The 21,835-nt window shown below is 45.0% G+C and overlaps 1 protein-coding gene across 1 annotated transcript in view; it reads left to right on the top strand.

Annotated features, from left to right (window-relative positions):
* The window catches only part of MRE11 (MRE11 homolog, double strand break repair nuclease), a 125,723-nt gene that overhangs the window by 311 nt on the left and 103,577 nt on the right, over positions 1 to 21,835 (top strand). The window contains exons 2-6 of the mRNA XM_072134135.1: positions 3,711 to 3,777; positions 6,660 to 6,792; positions 12,708 to 12,868; positions 16,517 to 16,604; positions 17,211 to 17,352. Coding sequence (XP_071990236.1) covers positions 3,755 to 3,777; positions 6,660 to 6,792; positions 12,708 to 12,868; positions 16,517 to 16,604; positions 17,211 to 17,352 — 547 coding nt within the window. The 5' untranslated portion in view covers positions 3,711 to 3,754. The remainder of the gene's footprint in view (positions 1 to 3,710; positions 3,778 to 6,659; positions 6,793 to 12,707; positions 12,869 to 16,516; positions 16,605 to 17,210; positions 17,353 to 21,835) is intronic.

Here is a 21,835-nt window from a genome sequence, read left to right as displayed (position 1 = left end):
CCCCTGACATATAACAGTGTCACCTACACATCCCTCCATAACAGTGTCATCTACACATACCCCCCATAACAGTGTCACCTACACGTCCCCCCCATAACAGTGTCACCTACATGTCCCCCCATAACAGTGTCAGCTACACCCCACCCATAACAGTGTCATCTACACATACCCCCCATAACAGTGTCATCTACACATCCCCCCCCCATAACAGTGTCACCTACACATCCCCCCATAACAGTGTCACCTACACATCCCCCCATAACAGTGTTATCTACACGTCCCCCCATAACAGTGTCACCTACACATACCCCCCATAACAGTGTCATCTACACGTCCCCCCCATAACAGTGTCATCTACACGTCCCCCCCATAACAGTGTCACCTACACATCCCCCCATAACAGTGTCATCTACACATCCCCCCCATAACAGTTTCACCTACACATCCCCCCATAACAGTGTCATCTACACATCCCCCCCATAACAGTGTCACCTACACATCCCCCCATAACAGTGTCATCTACACATAATCCCCATAACAGTGTCACTTACACATCCCCCATAACAGTGTCACCTACACATCCCCCCATAACAGTGTCACCTACACATCCCCCCATAACAGTGTCACCTACACATCCCCCCATAACAGTGTCACCTACACATCCCCCCATAAGTGTCATCTACACATACCCCCCATAAGTGTCACCTACACTTCCCCCCTTAACAGTGTTATCTACACATCCCCCCATAACAGTGTCACCTACACATCCCCCCATAACAGTGTCATCTACACATCCCCCCATAACTGTCATCTACACATCCCCCCATAACAGTGTCATCTACACATCCCCCCCATAACAGTGTCATCTACACATAATCCCCATAAGTGTCACCTACACATCCCCCCATAACAGTGTCACCTACACATCCCCCCATAACAGTGTCACCTACACATCCCCCCATAAGTGTCATCTACACATACCCCCCATAAGTGTCACCTACACATCCCCCCTTAACAGTGTTATCTACACATCCCCCCATAAGTGTCACCTACACATCCCCCCATAAGTGTCATCTACACATCCCCCCATAACTGTCATCTACACATCCCCCCATAACAGTGTCATCTACACATCCCCCCCCATAACAGTGTCATCTACACATAATCCCCATAAGTGTCACCTACACATCCCCCCATAACAGTGTCACCTACACATCCCCCCATAACAGTGTTATCTACACATCCCCCCACAACAGTGTTATCTACACATCCCCCCATAACAGTGTCACCTACACATCCCCCCATAACAGTGTCACCTACACGTCCCCCCATAACAGTGTCACCTTCACGTCCCCCCATAACAGTGTCACCTTCACGTCCCCCCATAACAGTGTCACCTTCACGTCCCCCCATAAGTGTCACCTACACGTCCCCCCATAAGTGTCACCTACACGTCCCCCATAACAGTGTCACCTACACTTCCCCCCATAACAGTGTCACCTACACATACCCCCCATAACAGTGTCATCTACACGTCCCCCCCATAACAGTGTCACCTACACATCCCCCCATAACAGTGTCATCTACACATCCCCCCCATAACAGTGTCACCTACACATCCCCCCATAACAGTGTCATCTACACATCCCCCCATAACAGTGTCACCTACACATACCCCCCATAACAGTGTCATCTACACGTCCCCCCCATAACAGTGTCATCTACACATCCCCCCCCATAACAGTGTCATCTACACATCCCCCCATAACAGTTTCACCTACACATCCCCCCATAACAGTGTCATCTACACATCCCCCCCATAACAGTGTCACCTACACATCCCCCCATAACAGTGTCATCTACACATAATCCCCATAACAGTGTCACCTACACATCCCCCCATAACAGTGTCACCTACACATCCCCCCATAACAGTGTCACCTACACATCCCCCCATAACAGTGTCACCTACACATCCCCCCATAAGTGTCATCTACACATACCCCCCATAACAGTGTCATCTACACATACCCCCCATAAGTGTCACCTACACATCCCCCCTTAACAGTGTTATCTACACATCCCCCCATAACAGTGTCACCTACACATCCCCCCATAACAGTGTCATCTACACATCCCCCCATAACAGTGTCATCTACACATCCCCCCATAACAGTGTCATCTACACATCCCCCCATAACAGTGTCATCTACACATCCCCCCCCATAACAGTGTCATCTACACATAATCCCCATAAGTGTCACCTACACATCCCCCCATAACAGTGTCACCTACACATCCCCCCACAACAGTGTTATCTACACATCCCCCCATAACAGTGTCACCTACACGTCCCCCCATAACAGTGTCACCTACACGTCCCCCCATAACAGTGTCACCTTCACGTCCCCCCATAACAGTGTCACCTTCACGTCCCCCCATAACAGTGTCACCTTCACGTCCCCCCATAAGTGTCACCTACACGTCCCCCCATAAGTGTCACCTACACGTCCCCCCATAAGTGTCACCTACACGTCCCCCCATAAGTGTCACCTACACGTCCCCCCATAAGTGTCACCTACACGTCCCCCCATAAGTGTCACCTACACGTCCCCCCATAACAGTGTCACCTACACATACCCCCATAACAGTGTCACCTACACATACCCCCATAACAGTGTCATCTACACGTCCCCCCATTAGTGTCATGTACACATCCCCCCATAAGTGTCACCTACACATCCCCCCATAACAGTGTCACCTACACATCCCCCATAACAGTATCATCTACACATCCCCCATAACAGTGTCACATACACGTCCCCCATAACAGTGTCACCTCCACATCCCCCCCATAAGTGTCACCTACACATCCCCCCATAACAGTGTCATCTACACATAATCCCCATAACAGTGTCATCTACACATCCCCCCATAAGTGTCATCTACACATCCCCCCATAACAGTGTCACCTACACCCCCCCCCCATAACAGTGTCACCTACACATCCCCCATAACAGTGTCACCTACACATCCCCCCATAACAGTGTCACCTACACATCCCCCATAAGTGTCACCTACACATCCCCCCATAAGTGTCACCTACACATCCCCCCATAACAGTGTCACCTACACATCCCCCATAACAGTGTCACCTACACGTCCCCCCATAACAGTGTCACCTACACGTCCCCCCATAACAGTGTCACCTACACATCCCCCATAACAGTGTCACCTACACATCCCCCATAACAGTGTCACCTACACATCCCCCCCATAACAGTGTCAGCTACACATCCCCCATAACAGTGTCAGCTACACATCCCCCATAACAGTGTCACCTCCACATCCCCCCATAACAGTGTCACCTACACATCCCCCCATAACAGTGTCACCTACACATCCCCCATAACAGTGTCACCTACACATCCCCCATAACAGTGTCATCTACACATACCCCCCATAACAGTGTCATCTACACATAATCCCCATAAGTGTCACCTACACATCCCCCATAACAGTGTCACCTACACGTCCCCCCATAACAGTGTCACCTACACGTCCCCCCATAACAGTGTCACCTACACATCCCCCCCATAACAGTGTCATCTACACATCCCCCATAACAGTGTCACCTACACAATAGTCTTTATGGGGAGCAGTACAGCATTGCTGCAGGAAACATGATCACTGTCTCTATTATTCTCTAGGCTTTGGAAAAAATAGCTAATTGCTTCCGAGATAAAGCAGAGACATGAGTTCTTCTGGTAACTCACTGTAAGTAATATGATTTCCTATCATTCAGGTTAAAATAATATTCATGTATGAGAACAATATAATAACACACTCTATGTGGAAGTGTATACCTGCTATAATATTGTACAGGGATATAACTACTATAATACTGTCCCCTATGTACAAGACTATAACTACTATAATACTGCCCCCTATGTACAAGAATATAACTACTATAATACTGTCCCTATGTACAAGAATATAACTACTATAATACTGCCCCTTTGTACAAGAATATAACTACTATAATACTGCCCCCTATGTACAAGAATATAACTACTATAATACTGTCCCTATGTACAGGAATATAACTACTATAATACTGCCCCCTATGTACAGGAATATAACTACTATAATACTGCCCCCTATGTACAGGAATATAACTACTATAATACTGCCCCCTATGTACAGGAATATAACTACTATAATACTGCCCCCTATGTACAAGACGATAACTACTATAATACTGCCCCCTATGTACAAGAATATAACTACTATAATACTGCCCCTATGTACAGGAATACAACTACTATAATACTGCCCCCTATGTACAGGAATACAACTACTATAATACTGCCCCCTATGTACAAGAATATAACTACTATAATACTGCCCCTATGTACAAGAATATAACTACTATAATACTGCCCCCTATGTACAAGAGTATAACTACTATAATTCTGCCCCCTATGTACAGGAATATAACTACTATAATACTGACCCCTATGTAAAGGAATATAACTACTATAATACTGCCCCCTATATACAAGAATACAACTACTATAATACTGGCTCCTATGTACAAGAATATAACTACTATAATACTGCCCCCTATGTACAGGAATATAACTACTATAATACTGACCCCTATGTACAGGAATATAACTACTATAATACTGCCCCCTATGTACAGGAATATAACTACTATAATACTACCCCCTATGTACAGGAATATAACTACTATAATACTGCCCCCTATGTACAAGAATATAACTACTATAATACTGTCCCCTATGTACAGGAATATAACTACTATAATACTCCCCCCTATGTACAAGAATATAACTACTATAATACTCCCCCCTATGTACAAGAATATAACTACTATAATACTGCCCCCTATGTACAAGAATATAACTACTATAATACTGTCCCCTATGTACAAGAGTATAACTACTATAATACTGCCCCCTATGTACAAGAATATAACTACTATAATACTGACCCCTATGTACAGGAATATAACTACTATAATACTGACCCCTATGTACAGGAATATAACTACTATAATACTGTCCCCTATGTACAGGAATATAACTACTATAATACTGCCCCCTATGTACAAGAATATAACTACTATAATACTGTCCCCTATGTACAAGAGTATAACTACTATAATACTGCCCCTATGTACAAGAGTATAACTACTATAATACTGTCCCCTATGTACAGGAATATAACTACTATAATACTGTCCCCTATGTACAGGAATATAACTACTATAATACTGCCCCCTATGTACAAGAATATAACTACTATAATACTGTCCCCTATGTACAGGAATATAACTACTATAATACTGCCCCCTAAGCACAAGAATATAACTACTATAATACTGCCCCTATGTACCAGAATATAACTACTATAATACTGCCCCCTATGTACAGGAATATAACTACTATAATACTGCCCCCTATGTGCAAGAATATAACTACCATAATACTGCCTCCTATGTACAAGAATATAACTACTATAATACTGCCCCCTATGTACAAGAAACTAACTACTATAATACTGTCCCCTATGTACAGGAATATAACTACTATAATACTGTCCCCTATGTACAAGAATATAACTACTATAATACTGTCCCCTATGTACAAGAGTATAACTACTATAATACTGCCCCCTATGTACAAGAGTATAACTACTATAATACTGCCCCCTATGTACAAGAATATAACTACTATAATACTGTCCCCTATGTACAAGAGTATAACTACTATAATACTACCCCTTTGTACAAGAGTATAACTACTATAATACTACCCCCTTTGTACAAGAGTATAACTACTATAATACTGCCCCCTATGTACAGGAATATAACTGCTATAATACTGCCCCCTATGTACAAGAATATAACTGCTATAATACTGCCCCTATGTACAGGAATATAACTACTATAATACTGCCCCCTATGTACAAGAATATAACTACTATAATACTGCCCCCTATGTACAAGAATATAACTACTATAATACTGCCCCCTATGTACAAGAATATAACTACTATAATACTGCCCCCTATGTACAAGAATATAACTACTATAATACTGCCCCCTATGTACAAGAATATAACTACTATAATACTGCCCCCTATGTACAAGAATATAACTACTATAATACTGCCCCCTATGTACAGGAATATAACTACTATAATACTGCCCCCTATGTACAAGAATATAACTACTATAATACTGCCCCCTATGTACAAGAATATAACTACTATAATACTGCCCCTATGTACAAGAATATAACTACTATAATACTGCCCCCTATGTACAAGAATATATCTACTATAATACTGCCCCTATATACAAGAATATATCTACTATAATACTGCCCCTATATACAAGAATATAACTACTATAATACTGCCCCTGTGTACAAGAATATAACTACTATAATACTGCCCCTATGTACAAGAGTATAACTACTATAATACTGTCCCCTATGTACAGGAATATAACTACTATAATACTGCCCCTATGTGCCTATAGTGGTGTTGTAATTCCTGTAGCCATATAATCAGGGCAGCACTAGGGGCGGTATACTCACTTCTCGATGTATCCCTCTTACCACCAGGGATGATGAGGACACGTTCAAGATCCTGGTGGCGACAGACGTTCACCTCGGTTACATGGAGAAGGACGCTGTGAGAGGAAATGATAGTTTTGTGACTTTCGATGAGATCATGAAGCTGGCGAAAGATAATGAGGTAAGTGCGGTGTGATAACGCCTCACATAAAGGAGACCCCCGCAGCGAGGCAGCTCTGATCTGTCACCATTGTCAGGGTAATTGCTACAAGTCAGAGGGTCACTGTCTGTGTGATACGATGTGATGGGGCCTGGACTGGCAGGTGGCTGCTCCTTAAAGGGGAACTAATATACAGCTGGAAGCAAAGCTGCAATACACCAGGACCACCACTAGGCAGGGGTCTTCTGGCTTTGTCCACTGTACAGAATCTGGAACTAGAAGCCACTTGGAATAGACCCATCAATGATACTTCATAAAACGGATAGACACCTAGGGAATGGACAACCCCTTTAAAAAAGAGTGGACCAGACAACTTTTTTAAAAGGGTTATTCCCATATACAACCCCTTAGTAATATTATAATGGGGGTCTGGCCTCTGATATTGGAAGAAGCCGCACCCTCATCAATAAAGGAAATACTCCCCACAATGGTGCCTCTGAAAAGTGCAACTTATCCAGAAAATACAAGCCCTCAGCTAGTTATGGATGGAAAGATGATTTGTCACTACCAATAAACTAAGGGGTTTTCCTGGAATTTTGAAACATAGATATCCCATAAATGGGGTTCAAAGGGTTTTCCAGTGTAACTGTTAAAGGGATATGTTGTCTTTAAACTATTGATGTTTGATCTGTAGAATAGGTTTCTCAGTATCAGATTCCCAGCAGCCCCACAAATCAGCTAAAAAGCAGAGAAGGGAACAGGAAGCAAACAGCGCCGTTATCTGTGTAGTGGTCAGACCGGGTACTGCAGATAAACTCCTGTTTATTTGAATAGGAGCTGAGCTGCACTGACTTGGTTCAGCCACTACATAGAGAACGGCGCTGTCTGCTTCCTGTCGTATTCTGACCTGTATGGGTGCAAGGATTAAACCTCCTTTAATCGTGTTTGTGTTTTGTAGCGTTTATACTCCTGTCGCTGTGTTTTATTGCGCGGGAACGTCTTGCACTTTGCATTAGTTCTGTACATGACACTTATAGACGACTATGAGTCAAGCTGCGGCGCTGCCTGACGTGACTCATATTATCCTGCCGTGGAGTCGGCTGAATATAGATTTTCGATACGGAGCGCTGCAGAGATTTGTGGAGTTTTGGCTGAAGATTTTATTTCTTGCGTTATTGGCTGCATTGCTAATTTTGGAATTGTAAGAATTTATGTTGTCGCTTCGGAACAAACTGATATTCTGCTCAGACTTCTGTTTCCACCGACATCCAGACTGTGCCTTAAAGGGGTTATCCATGAAATATAAATACTCAGTGGTGTAACATTTAAACTTGCCTCCCCAGTCCTGTTTCCTCCTGTATTCAAATAATTCAACCGAGGAACCAGGAAGCAGCGCATCGTGTGAATGTACTTTACTGAAGACATCCAGTCCTGTCAGTCACTGTAGCTGTCACATGGTCTGTGACTGAGGGGGCTGGATCTCTATAGTACAGCAGCATGAATCTTGTCCCTGGTTATGGTTGACTCTGAAGGATGTTACCCATAGGTAGGGTGCCGTTGCAAATTAGTGTAAAGGCTCTGCTTCTAGGGGCCGTCCGACGCTTCAAAGAATTAGAGATTGTGCATAACGGTGAACTTATTTAATGGGGAGCGGTTTGCAGAATTTGGCTCAGGTATAGAAAGCCGACATCCACTGATCGCGATAGGGACCAGATATGTTTAGGCTTTAAGTTCTTTTCGCTTGGCATTTATGGGTTTTGTGGTTTTATGCTACCACTTACAACTATCCAGTGACAGTCAGTACTGTTATATCTCCTTACAGACAGTCACTGGAAAGTCTCTCTTTTCCTTACAGACAGTCACTGGATAGTCTTATCTCCTTACACACAGTCACTGACGTGTCTAATCTCCTTACAGTCACTGGCGTGTCTTATCTCCTTACAGACAGTCACTGGATAGTCTTATCTCCTTACAGGCAGTCACTGGATAGTCTTATCTCCTTACAGGCAGTCACTGGATAGTCTTATCTCCTTACAGGCAGTCACTGGATAGTCTTATCTCCTTACAGGCAGTAACTGGATAGTCTTATCTCCTTACAGGCAGTAACTGAATAGTCTCTCTTTTCCTTACAGACAGTCACTGGATAGTTTCATCTCCTTAGAGACAGGTGCTTTGATAGTCTATCTCCTTACAGACAGTCACTGGATTGCCTTATCTCCTTACAGACAGTCACTGGATAGTCTTATCTCCTTACAGACTGTCACTGGATAGTTTTATCTCCTTACAGACAGTCACTGGATAGTCTTATCTCCTTACAGACAGTCACTGGATAGTCTTATCTCCTTACAGACAGCCACTGGATAGTCTTATCTCCTTACAGACAGTCACTGGGTAGTCTTTTCTCCTTACAGACAGTCACTGAATAGTCTTATCTCCTTACAGACAGTCACTGGATAGTCTTATCTCCTTACAGACAGTCACTGGATAGTCTTATCTCCTTACAGGCAGTGTAACTGGATAGTCTTATCTCCTTACAGACAGTCACTGGATAGTCTTATCTCCTTACAGACAGTCACTGGATAGTCTTATCTCCTTACAGACAGTCACTGGATAGTCTTATCTCCTTACAGGCAGTGTAACTGGATAGTCTTATCTCCTTACAGGCAGTCACTGGATAGTCTTTACTCCTTACAGACAGTCACTGGATAGTCTTTACTCCTTACAGACAGTCATGGATAGTCTTTACTCCTTACAGACAGTCACTGGATAGTCTTTACTCCTTACAGACAGTCATGGATAGTCTTTACTCCTTACAGACAGTCACTGGATAGACTTTACTCCTTACAGACAGTCACTGGATAGGCTTTACTCCTTACAGACAGTCACTGGATAGGCTTTACTCCTTACAGACAGTCGCTGGATAGGCTTTACTCCTTACAGACAGTCACTGGATAGGCTTTACTCCTTACAGACAGTCACTGGATAGGCTTTACTCCTTACAGACAGTCACTGGATAGGCTTTACTCCTTACAGACAGTCACTGGATAGGCTTTACTCCTTATAGACATACATTGGATAATCTCTTCTCCTTACAGACAGTCACTGGATAGGCTTTTCTCCTTACAGACAGTCGCTGGATATTAAGTTGAGTAGAGCCCCTGTAAGTTATGTAAGCTTGTGTAATATCAGTATACAGCATCAGTTTCTGTGCTGGTCTATGCGTTACATAAGATGCGGTCTCTTATGTCCTCTCGCTCTAGTGGAGATAACCTTTGCGCCTCTTAGACGAGCTGAAGTGTCTCCATAGAACTCAAGCTGCACCCGTCTCAATCTCATCTGGTCAACTTAATTAGATTTTGGAGAACCACTTGTCGGTAAAAATATGTGCCCCCACCACCCCCGGCTACATGTCCTTGCTGCGTTGTACAAGCCGGAGCTTTGTGCGCGGATTCAAGCAGCTGCCGGCCATTATTGAAAACTCAATTACCCACCGAGACGGGGGAGGCAAACCTGATTTTTGAGAAGGATAAAGACAAATAACACACAAGAACTTCCAAAACACAAGCGGAATATGATTTGTATGGAATATACAATGGAAGCTTTGTTCTTCTCTTTAGTCTCTTCTGGAGCTTTACTTCTATGTCCTATTTACGTGTTTTTGTACCTTTATTTAACAGCTTTTTCCAGCGACAGAATCCACACAATGCCCTCGCTGTGGCCAACATTTTATAAGAGATTTTTTTTTTTTGTTAGCGAAATAAGTATTTTGCATCCTATAATTTTTCCCATTCTCCATCCACAGTTATTGGGCGAGGAAATAAACTGTTTTCATCGCGCTGGCGGAATATACTGTATTGAATTTTTTTGTTCCATTTTCATTAGTTGCCATTTTGCAGTCTATGTGAAGGCCCTCTATGATTTTCTAAAATGCTGTGAGCATTAATATTTCATCTAAGAAGCTCTTGCCGTGTGTGCAATGTAATGTGCCCCATCCCAGCCGCTTCCCTCTAATGGCTTTTCACACGTTTTATGTATTCGATGATGAGATTTTGCTGTTTTTTTTGTCCCTTGCTGTATGTGGATGAAACTGTATGATACATACTTATCTTGTTTTAAAGTTTCTACAACAAAAGTTACTTTATATATACGATCTGTCAGTGTATTATAGTATGAAAATTGTAAGAATTTAGGAAATAAAAGAATTTCAGTCCACTGATTTGTGAAGATACACATATCTAATACTCCTCTCCTTTTTGTCCTCTCCACTTCTCTCTGCAATTTCTCCTGTTCGTCACCTTTTTACTTTCTTCATATCTCCCTCCCTCCTCCAGTCTCGCTTCTCTTCCTTCTGTTCATTCCTCCCTCCTTCATTCTGTTTCTACCCCTATTTTCTTTACTCCCCAAGTCTCCTCCTTTTTTGTCTCTTCCTATCTTCTCCCATACCTTCATGCTTCCTCTAATCTCTTCTTACTTCCCCTCTCCCACCGTCCTGCTTCCTTTCCCGCCGTCCTGCTTCCTTTCCCGCCGTCCTGCTTCCTTTCCCCCCGGCCTGCTTCCTCTCCCCCCGGCCTGCTTCCTCTCCCCCCGGCCTGCTTCCTCTCCCCCCCGTCCTGCTTCCTCTCCCCCCCATCCTGCTTCCTCTCCCCCCCGTCCTGCTTCCTCTCCACCCTGTCCTGCTTCCTCTCCCCCCTGTCCTGCTTCCTCTCCCCCCTGTCCTGCTTCCTCTCCCCCCTGTCCTGCTTCCTCTCCCCCCTGTCCTGCTTCCTCTCCTCCCTGTCCTGCTTCCTCTCCTCCCTGTCCTGCTTCCTCTCCTCCCTGTCCTGCTTCCTCTCCTCCCTGTCCTGCTTCCTCTTCCCCCCGTCCTGCTTCCTCTTCCCCCCGTTCTGCTTCCTCTCCCCCCGTCCTGCTTCCTCTCCTCCCTGTCCTGCTTCCTCTCCTCACTGTCCTGCTTCCTCTCCCCCCGTCCTGCTTCCTCTCCCCCCGTCCTGCTTCCTCTCCCCCCGTCCTGCTTCCTCTCCCCCCGTCCTGCTTCCTCTCCCCCCATCCTGCTTCCTCTCCTCACTGTCCTGCTTCCTCTCCTCACTGTCCTGCTTCCTCTCCTCACTGTCCTGCTTCCTCTCCTCACTGTCCTGCTTCCTCTCCTCACTGTCCTGCTTCTCCTCCTCACTGTCCTGCTTCCTCTCTCGCTTTCATGCTTCCTCTCCCGCTTTCCTGCTTCCTCTCCCGCTTTCCTGCTTCCTCTCTCCCGCTTTCCTGCTTCCTCTCTCCCGCTTTCCTGCTTCCTCTCTCCCCGTTCTGCTTCCTCTCTCCCCGTTCTGCTTCCTCTCGCCCCGTCCTGCTTCCTCTCTCCCCTTCCTGCTTCCTCTCTCCCCGTCCTGCTTCCTCTCTCCCCGTCCTGCTTCCTCTCTCCCCGTCCTGCTTCCTCTCTCCCCGTCCTGCTTCCTCTCTCCCCGTCCTGCTTCCTCTCTCCCCGTCCTGCTTCCTCTCCCGCCGCCCTGCTTCCTCTCCCGCCGCCCTGCTTCCTCTCCCGCCGCCCTGCTTCCTCTCCCGCCGCCCTGCTTCCTCTCCCGCCGCCCTGCTTCCTCTCCCGCCGCCCTGCTTCCTCTCCCGCCGCCCTGCTTCCTCTCCCGCCGCCCTGCTTCCTCTCTCGCCGCCCTGCTTCCTCTCTCCCCGTCCTGCTTCCTCTCCCCCCGTCCTGCTTCCTCTCCCCCCGTCCTCTCTCGCCTCTTCCTACCACCTCTCGCTTCTTACTAACTCCTCTCGCCCCTTCTTACCACCGTTACTTCCTCTAATTACTTCCTTCCTAATTACTTCCTAAACTCCTCCCACCCTTGTCCTATCTCTCCCCACCTCCTCCTGTCTGGTCTCTTTTTTTATCTTACTATCTTATACATTTTTGGTGATTCAATCAAATGTCTTGTTTCTGTTTCCTCCAGGTGGATTTTGTGCTTCTTGGTGGAGATCTGTTCCATGATAACAAACCTTCTAGGAAAACCCTACATTCATGCATGGAGCTGCTGAGGAAGTACTGCATGGGGGACCGGCCAGTCCAGTATGAGGTTCTTAGTGATCAGTCTGTGAATTTTAGCTATAGCAAGTAAGTGGATGCAAAAGAAATTCTCTTAAAGGGTTTATCTATCTAAATCTACTTAATGTGGACATCCATGTGTTCCTCTAATCTTCCCTTCTTTATCCCGCCTGTATCAATCCTCTTGATGATCTGAGTTGCACTTATCATTGGGTCCTACAATGAGGATTGGGGTCCTGTTTCGTCAGATGAATAGAGCAGCAGGTTGGGAACGTTTCCTATTTTAATGACCTTTGGAGGGCATGTCTATAGATGAGAGACAGCACGCAAGCATGACAAGTCCAGAGCTGGACCCCCTCATCATATTATCTAATTTGGGCCTCGGGCAGCTGCCCAGGTCGCCCATGTTATAATCTATTTATCTTTATTTAGTATTTTGACTTAAAAGCTCAGCTAATACAAAACATACCTGTATGTATTCAAAAGTCCTAATAAAATGCAAAGACATTACATTAATAAAGTATCAGAGTGTAAAAAATATAATACTTGACATTATGTCATAACACTGGTTGAGAAATAAAACATTTCGTACCTGGATATCCTGTTTTTTAATTAGACCCCATGGCGATCATGTAGTTAAAGGGAACGTGTCACCAGGGACCTCATTTTCACTAAAGACAGGTTGCAGGAGCCCATTACACCTGCAGTGCACCTGCAGTGATGTGTTATTTTATGACATGCATCCAAACCAAAGCCCAACCCATGGGACTACACAGAGGATTCTGTCAGGGTGCAAGGTAAGTTATAACACACAATTATATTGTAATGCAAATGCTTAGAAAACGCAGAGAGGCATTTGTGCACTGCATGTGTAATGGGCTTCTGCAAAGTGTCCTTAGTGAAAATGAGGTCCCTGGTGACAGGTTCCTTTTAAAGGGGTTGTCCGAGAGTTGTGAAAAAAAACTAAAGGTGGCCTGAGGGGGCTGCTTAAAAAAATAAAGATCTACTTACTTTCCGGCGCCCTCCGGTGTCCCGTGCTGCTTTTGCTTCTTTCCGGGTGCCATGTAAACTAACATGGCTGCCGGAGCAGTGCTGGATTCAGCTTCCGGCGGGACCCGACAACCTTCCGGCCCCCATACACAGTGCTGTGAATAGGGACGGATAGGCGGGTAAGTAAATCTTTATTTTTTTAAGCAGCCCCCTCTGGCCACCTTTAGTTTTTTTTCACAACTCTCAGACAACCCCTTTAATACTCTAGCAATCATCTGGAAAGCTGCAGGTAATTTTTTTTTTCTCTACAGTGGCCACTGCTGGAGAAGTGTGGTATTGCAGGGCACCCATGTACATGTTGAGTTCTCTTTGTCATTCCATTGACTACACAACCATCAGCCTCTTCATAAGCGGGAACTTACTAATAGCAGGTAGCAATGGATTTGCATAAAGTTTAGAACCTGATAGTGTCCATTAGTGTGATTGGCGAGACTTTACTGATGGCATAAATCAGTTAGACGTCCAAAGAGTCATTAAGGAGCTTAATGATATTCGGCTGTGATGTTGGCTTCTATAAGTAATGCATCTTAATGTCAGCCCTATTATTTTTCCCGCCTGACTAACAAAGAGTATATATGTGAGTCATAGTAAGTGCTGCCTGGTGTCACTATGTGCCGCTGCCTGCAAAACCCTGATTTATCCAATTACAGGCGGCCTGTAGGGGCTGCAATACTAATGGCCTGCAAGGGATTACCTGCGGAAAATCGCTCCTCCTACAGCTGTGAAATGGTCTCATGTCAAGTCCATCTGCATTAAAAAGTCTTTTCTGCATGAAGGTTTAATCTCCAATGACTAATATCCCGGGGAAAGCTGGGTAATTACACTATGCAGGGGCAGATTTTGGGATTAGTCCCTCCTAATGCATACCTCCAGTTTGACTGGCAGAAAAAGGTTGCTCTATGCTAGGGCTTGGTCTATTTTTGGCTAAAATAAAGATCTTTTTCTTTAAACCATAAATGGGGGGTTATCCACTTTCAATAATTGTAGAACTTTACATTGACGAACAATTTTAATTTCCCGCTGTTCTTTCTCAGTTTTCTAGATCTCTGCTTGCTGTCATTCTGTAGGAAGCTTCATTGTTTACTTTTGTGGATAAACAGCTGTCCCGGGTCATGTGATGTCACACAGGTGCCAGGCCCATTTTATCCCTGGTCAAGTGATGTCACACAGGTGCACAGCCCGTTATATGACTGGTCATGTGATGTCACACAGGTGCACGGCTCGTTATATCCCTGGTCATGTGATGTCACAGAGGTGCACAGCCCGTTATATGACTGGTCATGTGATGTCACACAGGTGCACGGCCCGTTATATCCCTGGTCATGTGATGTCACACAGGTGCACAGCCCGTTATATCCCTGGTCATGTGATGTCACACAGATGCACGGCTCGTAATATCCATGGTCATGTGATGTCACACAGGTGCACAGCCCGTTATTTCCCTGGTCATGTGATGTCACACAGATGCACGGCTCGTAATATCCCTGGTCATGTGATGTCACACAGGTGCACGGCTCGTTATATCCCTGGTCATGTGCTGTCACACAGTGGCACAGCCCGTTATATCCCTGGTCATGTGATGTCACACAGGTGCACGGCTCGTTATATCCCTGGTCATGTGATGTCACACAGGTGCACAGCTTGTTATATCCCTGGTCATGTGCTGTCACACAGATGCACAGCTCGTTATATCCCTGGTCATGTGATGTCACACAGGTGCACAGCCCGTTATATCCCTGGTCATGTGATGTCACACAGATGCACGGCTCGTAATATCCCTGGTCATGTGATGTCACACAGGTGCACGGCTCGTTATATCCCTGGTCATGTGCTGTCACACAGTGGCACAGCCCGTTATATCCCTGGTCATGTGATGTCACACAGGTGCACGGCTCGTTATATCCCTGGTCATGTGATGTCACACAGGTGCACAGCTTGTTATATCCCTGGTCATGTGCTGTCACACAGATGCACAGCTCGTTATATCCCTGGTCATGTGATGTCACGCAGGTGCACAGCTCGTTATATCCTTGGTCATGTGCTGTCACACAGATGCACAGCTCGTTATATCCCTGGTCATGTGCTGTCACACAGATGCACAGCTTGTTATATCCCTGGTCATGTGCTGTCACACAGATGCACAGCTTGTTATATCCCTGGTCATGTGCTGTCACACAGATGCACAGCTCGTTATATCCCTGGTCATGTGATGTCACGCAGGTGCACGGCTCGTTATATAGCTGGTCATGTGATGTCACACAGGTGCACAGCTTGTTATATCCCTGGTCATGTGCTGTCACACAGATGCACAGCTCGTTATATAGCTGGTCATGTGCTGTCACACAGATGCACAGCTTGTTGAATCACAGTGCACAATCATTTTAATGAGCCGTGCGCTTTGTGACATCACATGACCAGGGATAAAATGAGCCGTGCATAACCTGATACCTCAGTAAGTTTCTCTGTTACTAGCAAGTTGAAATTCAGTAGATATTAAGTGATATACTAATTAGGAGGAAAGGATGGAGGATGATAAGAGCCAAAGGAAGATGAAAATAAAAAAGTCAACGTTTCTATTTAATCATTTGTACAATTGATTTATGCTAAGTATATTACAAAGTTACTCAGAAATGTCTCTAACTTACAATTTGTCTTTCTATTTGTCAGATTCCCGTGGGTGAATTATCAAGATGACAATCTAAATATTTCTATTCCAGTATTCAGTGTCCATGGGAATCACGATGATCCGACTGGGGTAATTGTCCTAATATAATGTAAAATATAAAAAGTAGTAGACACATGAGTCAAGTTTAGTGGTTGCAGGGGTAGGGTCACATCAGAAGCTCCTATTTTCTGTTCTGTAGCACCTAGAAAGCTGCTACTGGTGTCATATTAAAGTTAGGAATCTCATCTTGACGTATCTTATGGCTTTTTGAGCTACAGAGCCAGAGATAGAGGCAAAGTTGGAAATGCGAGCTGCAGATAACTGTTAGTAAGTCCAGTTCTGTAGGACACAGAACCGTAAGCCTGTTGGGATCTGAAAGATGAGATTCTTACCTTTCACATGACACGTTTCTAGGTGCTATAGAACAGAAGATAGGGGCTTCTGAAGTGACACCACTCCTGAAACCACTAAATTAGACTCATGTGAAAATGAGGTGAGAAGAGTCATATTTGCCTGACTTTTGGGGGATTTTTTTTTTATAGGTAAATGAGTGATATTTTACATAAAAGAGTGCCCCCGGACTGTGGTCCCACAAATATATCCGAGATGTCTATTATGGGGACATTTGGACCCATAGGATTTTAGGTTACTGTCACCAGCTATAACAGGTTATTCCACCATGTTTCTTCCTTACAGGCGGACGGTCTGTGTGCACTGGATTTACTAAGCTGTGCCGGACTGGTGAACCATTTTGGACGCTCCACATCTGTAGAGAAAATTGACATTAGCCCCGTCCTGCTCCAGAAAGGTCGTACTAAGATTGCTATGTATGGTCTAGGTAAGATCTATCTATCTATCTATCTATCTATCTATCTATCTATCTATCTATCTATCTATCTATCTATCCCATATCTATCTATCTATCCCATATCTATCTATCTATCATCTATCTATCTATCCCATATCTATCTATCTATCTATCTATCTATCTATCTATCTATCTATCTATCTATCTATCTATCTATCTCATATCTATCTATCTACCTCTCTATCTCTATTTATCTCTATCTATCTATCTATCTATCTATCTATCTATCTATCTATCTATACAAACAAAAATTGCAAAGCAGCACAGCCTTCACGAAGAAAAGGTTCAGACGGGTGCTATCCCAATACTCTTACCCAAAGAGTGTAGATATAGAAGCAAAAAAGTGGCAGCACTCCAAGGAATCGTGGAAAAAAGTGTGAGGTTTATTCCATCTCTAGCTTGACAAAGGCTGATTAACAGCTGAAACGTTGCTAGAGATGGAATAAACCTCACACTTTTTTCCACGATTCCTTGGAGTGCTGCCACTTTTTTGCTTCTATATCTATCTATCTATCTATCTATCTATCTATCTATCTATCTATCTCATATCTAGCTCTCTCATATCTATCTATCTATCGATCTATCTATCTATCTATCTATCTATCTATCTATCTATCTATCTCATATCTATCTATCTATCTATCTATCTCATATCTATCTATCTATCTATTTATCTATCTCATATCTATCTATCTATCTATCTATCTATCTATCTATCTCATATCTATCTATCTATCTATTTATCTATCTCATATCTATCTATCTATCTATCTATCTCATATTTATCTATCTATCTCATATCTATCTATCTATCTATCTCATATCTATCTATCTATCTATCTATCTCATATCTATCTATCTATCTATCTATCTATCTATCTCATATCTAGCTCTCTCATATCTATCTATCTATCTATCTATCTCATATCTATCTCTCTCATATCTATCTATCTATCTATCTATCTATCTATCTATCTATCTCATATCTATCTATCTCATATCTATCTATCTATCTATCTCATATCTATCTATCTATCTATCTATCTATCTATCTATCTATCTATCTATCTATCTATCTATCTCATATCTATCTATCTATCTATCTATCTCATATCTATCTATCTATCTATCTCATATCTATCTATCTATCTATCTATCTATCTATCTATCTATCTATCTATCTATCTATCTATCTATCTATCTATCTATCATGTATTTGGCAGAGTTATCAGGGCAGGCATGCTTCTAATTCCCCTCTTACTGCACCTCCACGCCAAGTGGGTGTGGATGAGCTTGAAAAGATCTATCTAATATTTATCTATCCATCTCTTGGATAGATGAAGGTGGTTCACACCGAAACGTCGCCACTGTTTCAATAAACCTCACCCTTTTGGAATTTAGTATTTTTGGAGTGCTACCTACACTTTTTGTCTATCTATCAATCACTTGTCATCCATCTATCTATCTATCTATCTATCTATCTCAATAATGTATATCAGCGTAAATGCTCCTCAAAAGGAGGGGTGCAGCACCCCTACAGGTCCTGGCAGGGACCCCAAGTAAATAGAAGTTGCTCAAGTTGAAATAAACACCGAAACGTCACCACAATTTCAGTAAAGATGACTTCTATTTGAATCTTGGACCATTAGAGTGCTGCTCGTTTTTTACAACTTCTATGTATCCTAATTGTCTTTCTCTCTTTTGCTCTCTGTCTTTCTCTTACTTCCTCTCGCTCTTTTCCTCCTGCTCTCCTTCTCTTTCTCCTGCTCTCCTTCTCTTTCTCCTGCTCTCCTTCTCTTTCTCCTGCTCGCTGTCTCTTTCTCCTGCTCGCTGTCTCTTTCTCCTGCTCGCTTTCTCTTTCTCCTGCTCGCTGTCTCTTTCTCCTGCTCGCTGTCTCTATCTCCTGCTCGCTGTCTCTTTCTCCTGCTCTCCTTCTCTTTCTCCTGCTCTCCTTCTCTTTCTCCTGCTCGCTGTCTCTTTCTCCTGCTCGCTTTCTCTTTCTCCTGCTCGCTGTCTCTTTCTCCTGCTCGCTGTCTCTATCTCCTGCTCGCTGTCTCTTTCTCCTGCTCGCTGTCTCTTTCTCCTGCTCGCTGTCTCTTTCTCCTGCTCGCTGTCTCTTTCTCCTGCTCGCTGTCTCTTTCTCCTGCTCGCTGTCTCTTTCTCCTGCTTGCTGTCTCTTTCTCCTGCTTGCTGTCTCTTTCTCCTGCTTGCTGTCTCTTTCTCCTGCTCGCTGTCTCTTTCTCCTGCTCGCTGTCTCTTTCTCCTGCTCGCTGTCTCTTTCTCCTGCTCGCTGTCTCTTTCTCCTGCTCGCTGTCTCTTTCTCCTGCTCGCTGTCTCTTTCTCCTGCTCTCTGTCTCTTTCTCCTGCTCGCTGTCTCTTTCTCCTGCTCGCTGTCTCTTTCTCCTGCTCGCTGTCTCTTTCTCCTGCTCTCTGTCTCTTTCTCCTGCTCGCTGTCTCTTTCTCCTGCTCGCTGTCTCTTTCTCCTGCTCTCTGTCTCTTTCTCCTGCTCGCTGTCTCTTTCTCCTGCTCGCTGTCTCTTTCTCCTGCTCGCTGTCTCTTTCTCCTGCTCGCTGTCTCTTTCTCCTGCTCGCTGTCTCTTTCTCCTGCTCGCTGTCTCTTTCTCCTGCTCGCTGTCTCTTTCTCCTGCTCGCTGTCTCTTTCTCCTGCTCGCTGTCTCTTTCTCCTGCTCTCTGTCTCTTTCTCCTGCTCGCTGTCTCTTTCTCCTGCTCGCTGTCTCTTTCTCCTGCTCGCTGTCTCTTTCTCCTGCTCGCTGTCTCTTTCTCCTGCTCGCTGTCTCTTTCTCCTGCTCGCTGTCTCTTTCTCCTGCTCGCTGTCTCTTTCTCCTGCTCGCTGTCTCTTTCTCCTGCTCTCTGTCTCTTTCTCCTGCTCTCTGTCTCCTTCTCCTGCTCGCTGTCTCTTTCTCCTGCTCGCTGTCTCTTTCTCCTGCTCGCTGTCTCTTTCTCCTGCTCGCTGTCTCTTTCTCCTGCTCGCTGTCTCTTTCTCCTGCTCGCTCTCTCTTTCTCCTGCTCGCTCTCTCTTTCTCCTGCTCGCTCTCTCTTTCTCCTGCTCGCTCTCTCTTTCTCCTGCTCGCTCTCTCTTTCTCCTGCTCGCTCTCTCTTTCTCCTGCTCGCTCTCTCTTTCTCCTGCTCGCTCTCTCTTTCTCCTGCTCGCTCTCTCTTTCTCCTGCTCGCTCTCTCTTTCTCCTGCTCGCTCTCTCTTTCTCCTGCTCGCTCTCTCTTTCTCCTGCTCGCTCTCTCTTTCTCCTGCTCGCTCTCTCTTTCTCCTGCTCGCTCTCTCTTTCTCCTGCTCGCTCTCTCTTTCTCCTGCTCGCTCTCTCTTTCTCCTGCTCGCTCTCTCTTTCTCCTGCTCGCTCTCTCTTTCTCCTGCTCGCTCTCTCTTTCTCCTGCTCGCTCTCTCTTTCTCCTGCTCGCTCTCTCTTTCTCCTGCTCGCTCTCTCTTTCTCCTGCTCGCTCTCTCTTTCTCCTGCTCGCTCTCTCTTTCTCCTGCTCGCTCTCTCTTTCTCCTGCTCGCTCTCTCTTTCTCCTGCTCGCTCTCTCTTTCTCCTGCTCTCTGTCTCTTTCTCCTGCTCTCTGTCTCTTTCTCCTGCTCGCTGTCTCTTTCTCCTGCTCTCTGTCTCTTTCTCCTGCTCGCTGTCTCTTTCTCCTGCTCTCTGTCTCTTTCTCCTGCTCTCTGTCTCTTTCTCCTGCTCTCTGTCTCTTTCTCCTGCTCTCTGTCTCTTTCTCCTGCTCTCTGTCTCTTTCTCCTGCTCGCTGTCTCTTTCTCCTGCTCGCTGTCTCTTTCTCCTGCTCTCTGTCTCTTTCTCCTGCTCTCTGTCTCCTTCTCCTGCTCTCCTTCTCCTGCTCTCCTTCTCCTGCTCTCCTTCTCCTGCTCGCTGTCTCTTTCTCCTGCTCTGTCTCTTTCTCCTGCTCGCTGTCTCTTTCTCCTGCTCGCTGTCTCTTTCTCCTGCTCTGTCTCTTTCTCCTGCTCGCTGTCTCTTTCTCCTGCTCGCTGTCTCTTTCTCCTGCTCGCTGTCTCTTTCTCCTGCTCTCTTTCTCCTGCTCGCTGTCTCTTTCTCCTGCTCGCTGTCTCTTTCTCTTGCTCGCTGTCTCTTTCTCTTGCTCGCTGTCTCTTTCTCTTGCTCGCTGTCTCTTTCTCTTGCTCGCTGTCTCTTTCTCTTGCTCGCTGTCTCTTTCTCCTGCTCTCTGTCTCTTTCTCCTGCTCTCCTTCTCTTTCTCCTGCTCGCTGTCTTTCTCCTGCTCGCTGTCTCTTTCTCCTGCTCGCTGTCTCTTTCTCCTGCTCGCTGTCTCTTTCTCCTGCTCGCTGTCTCTTTCTCCTGCTCGCTGTCTCTTTCTCCTGCTCGCTGTCTCTTTCTCCTGCTCTCTGTCTCTTTCTCCTGCTCTCTGTCTCTTTCTCCTGCTCGCTCTCTCTTTCTCCTGCTCGCTCTCTTTCTCCT

Source organism: Engystomops pustulosus, chromosome 2, assembly GCF_040894005.1.
Source record: "Engystomops pustulosus chromosome 2, aEngPut4.maternal, whole genome shotgun sequence".
NCBI classification, from domain to species: domain Eukaryota; kingdom Metazoa; phylum Chordata; class Amphibia; order Anura; family Leptodactylidae; genus Engystomops; species Engystomops pustulosus.
Note: the sequence above shows the minus strand (reverse complement) of the source record. Positions and strands in the feature narration are given on the sequence as shown.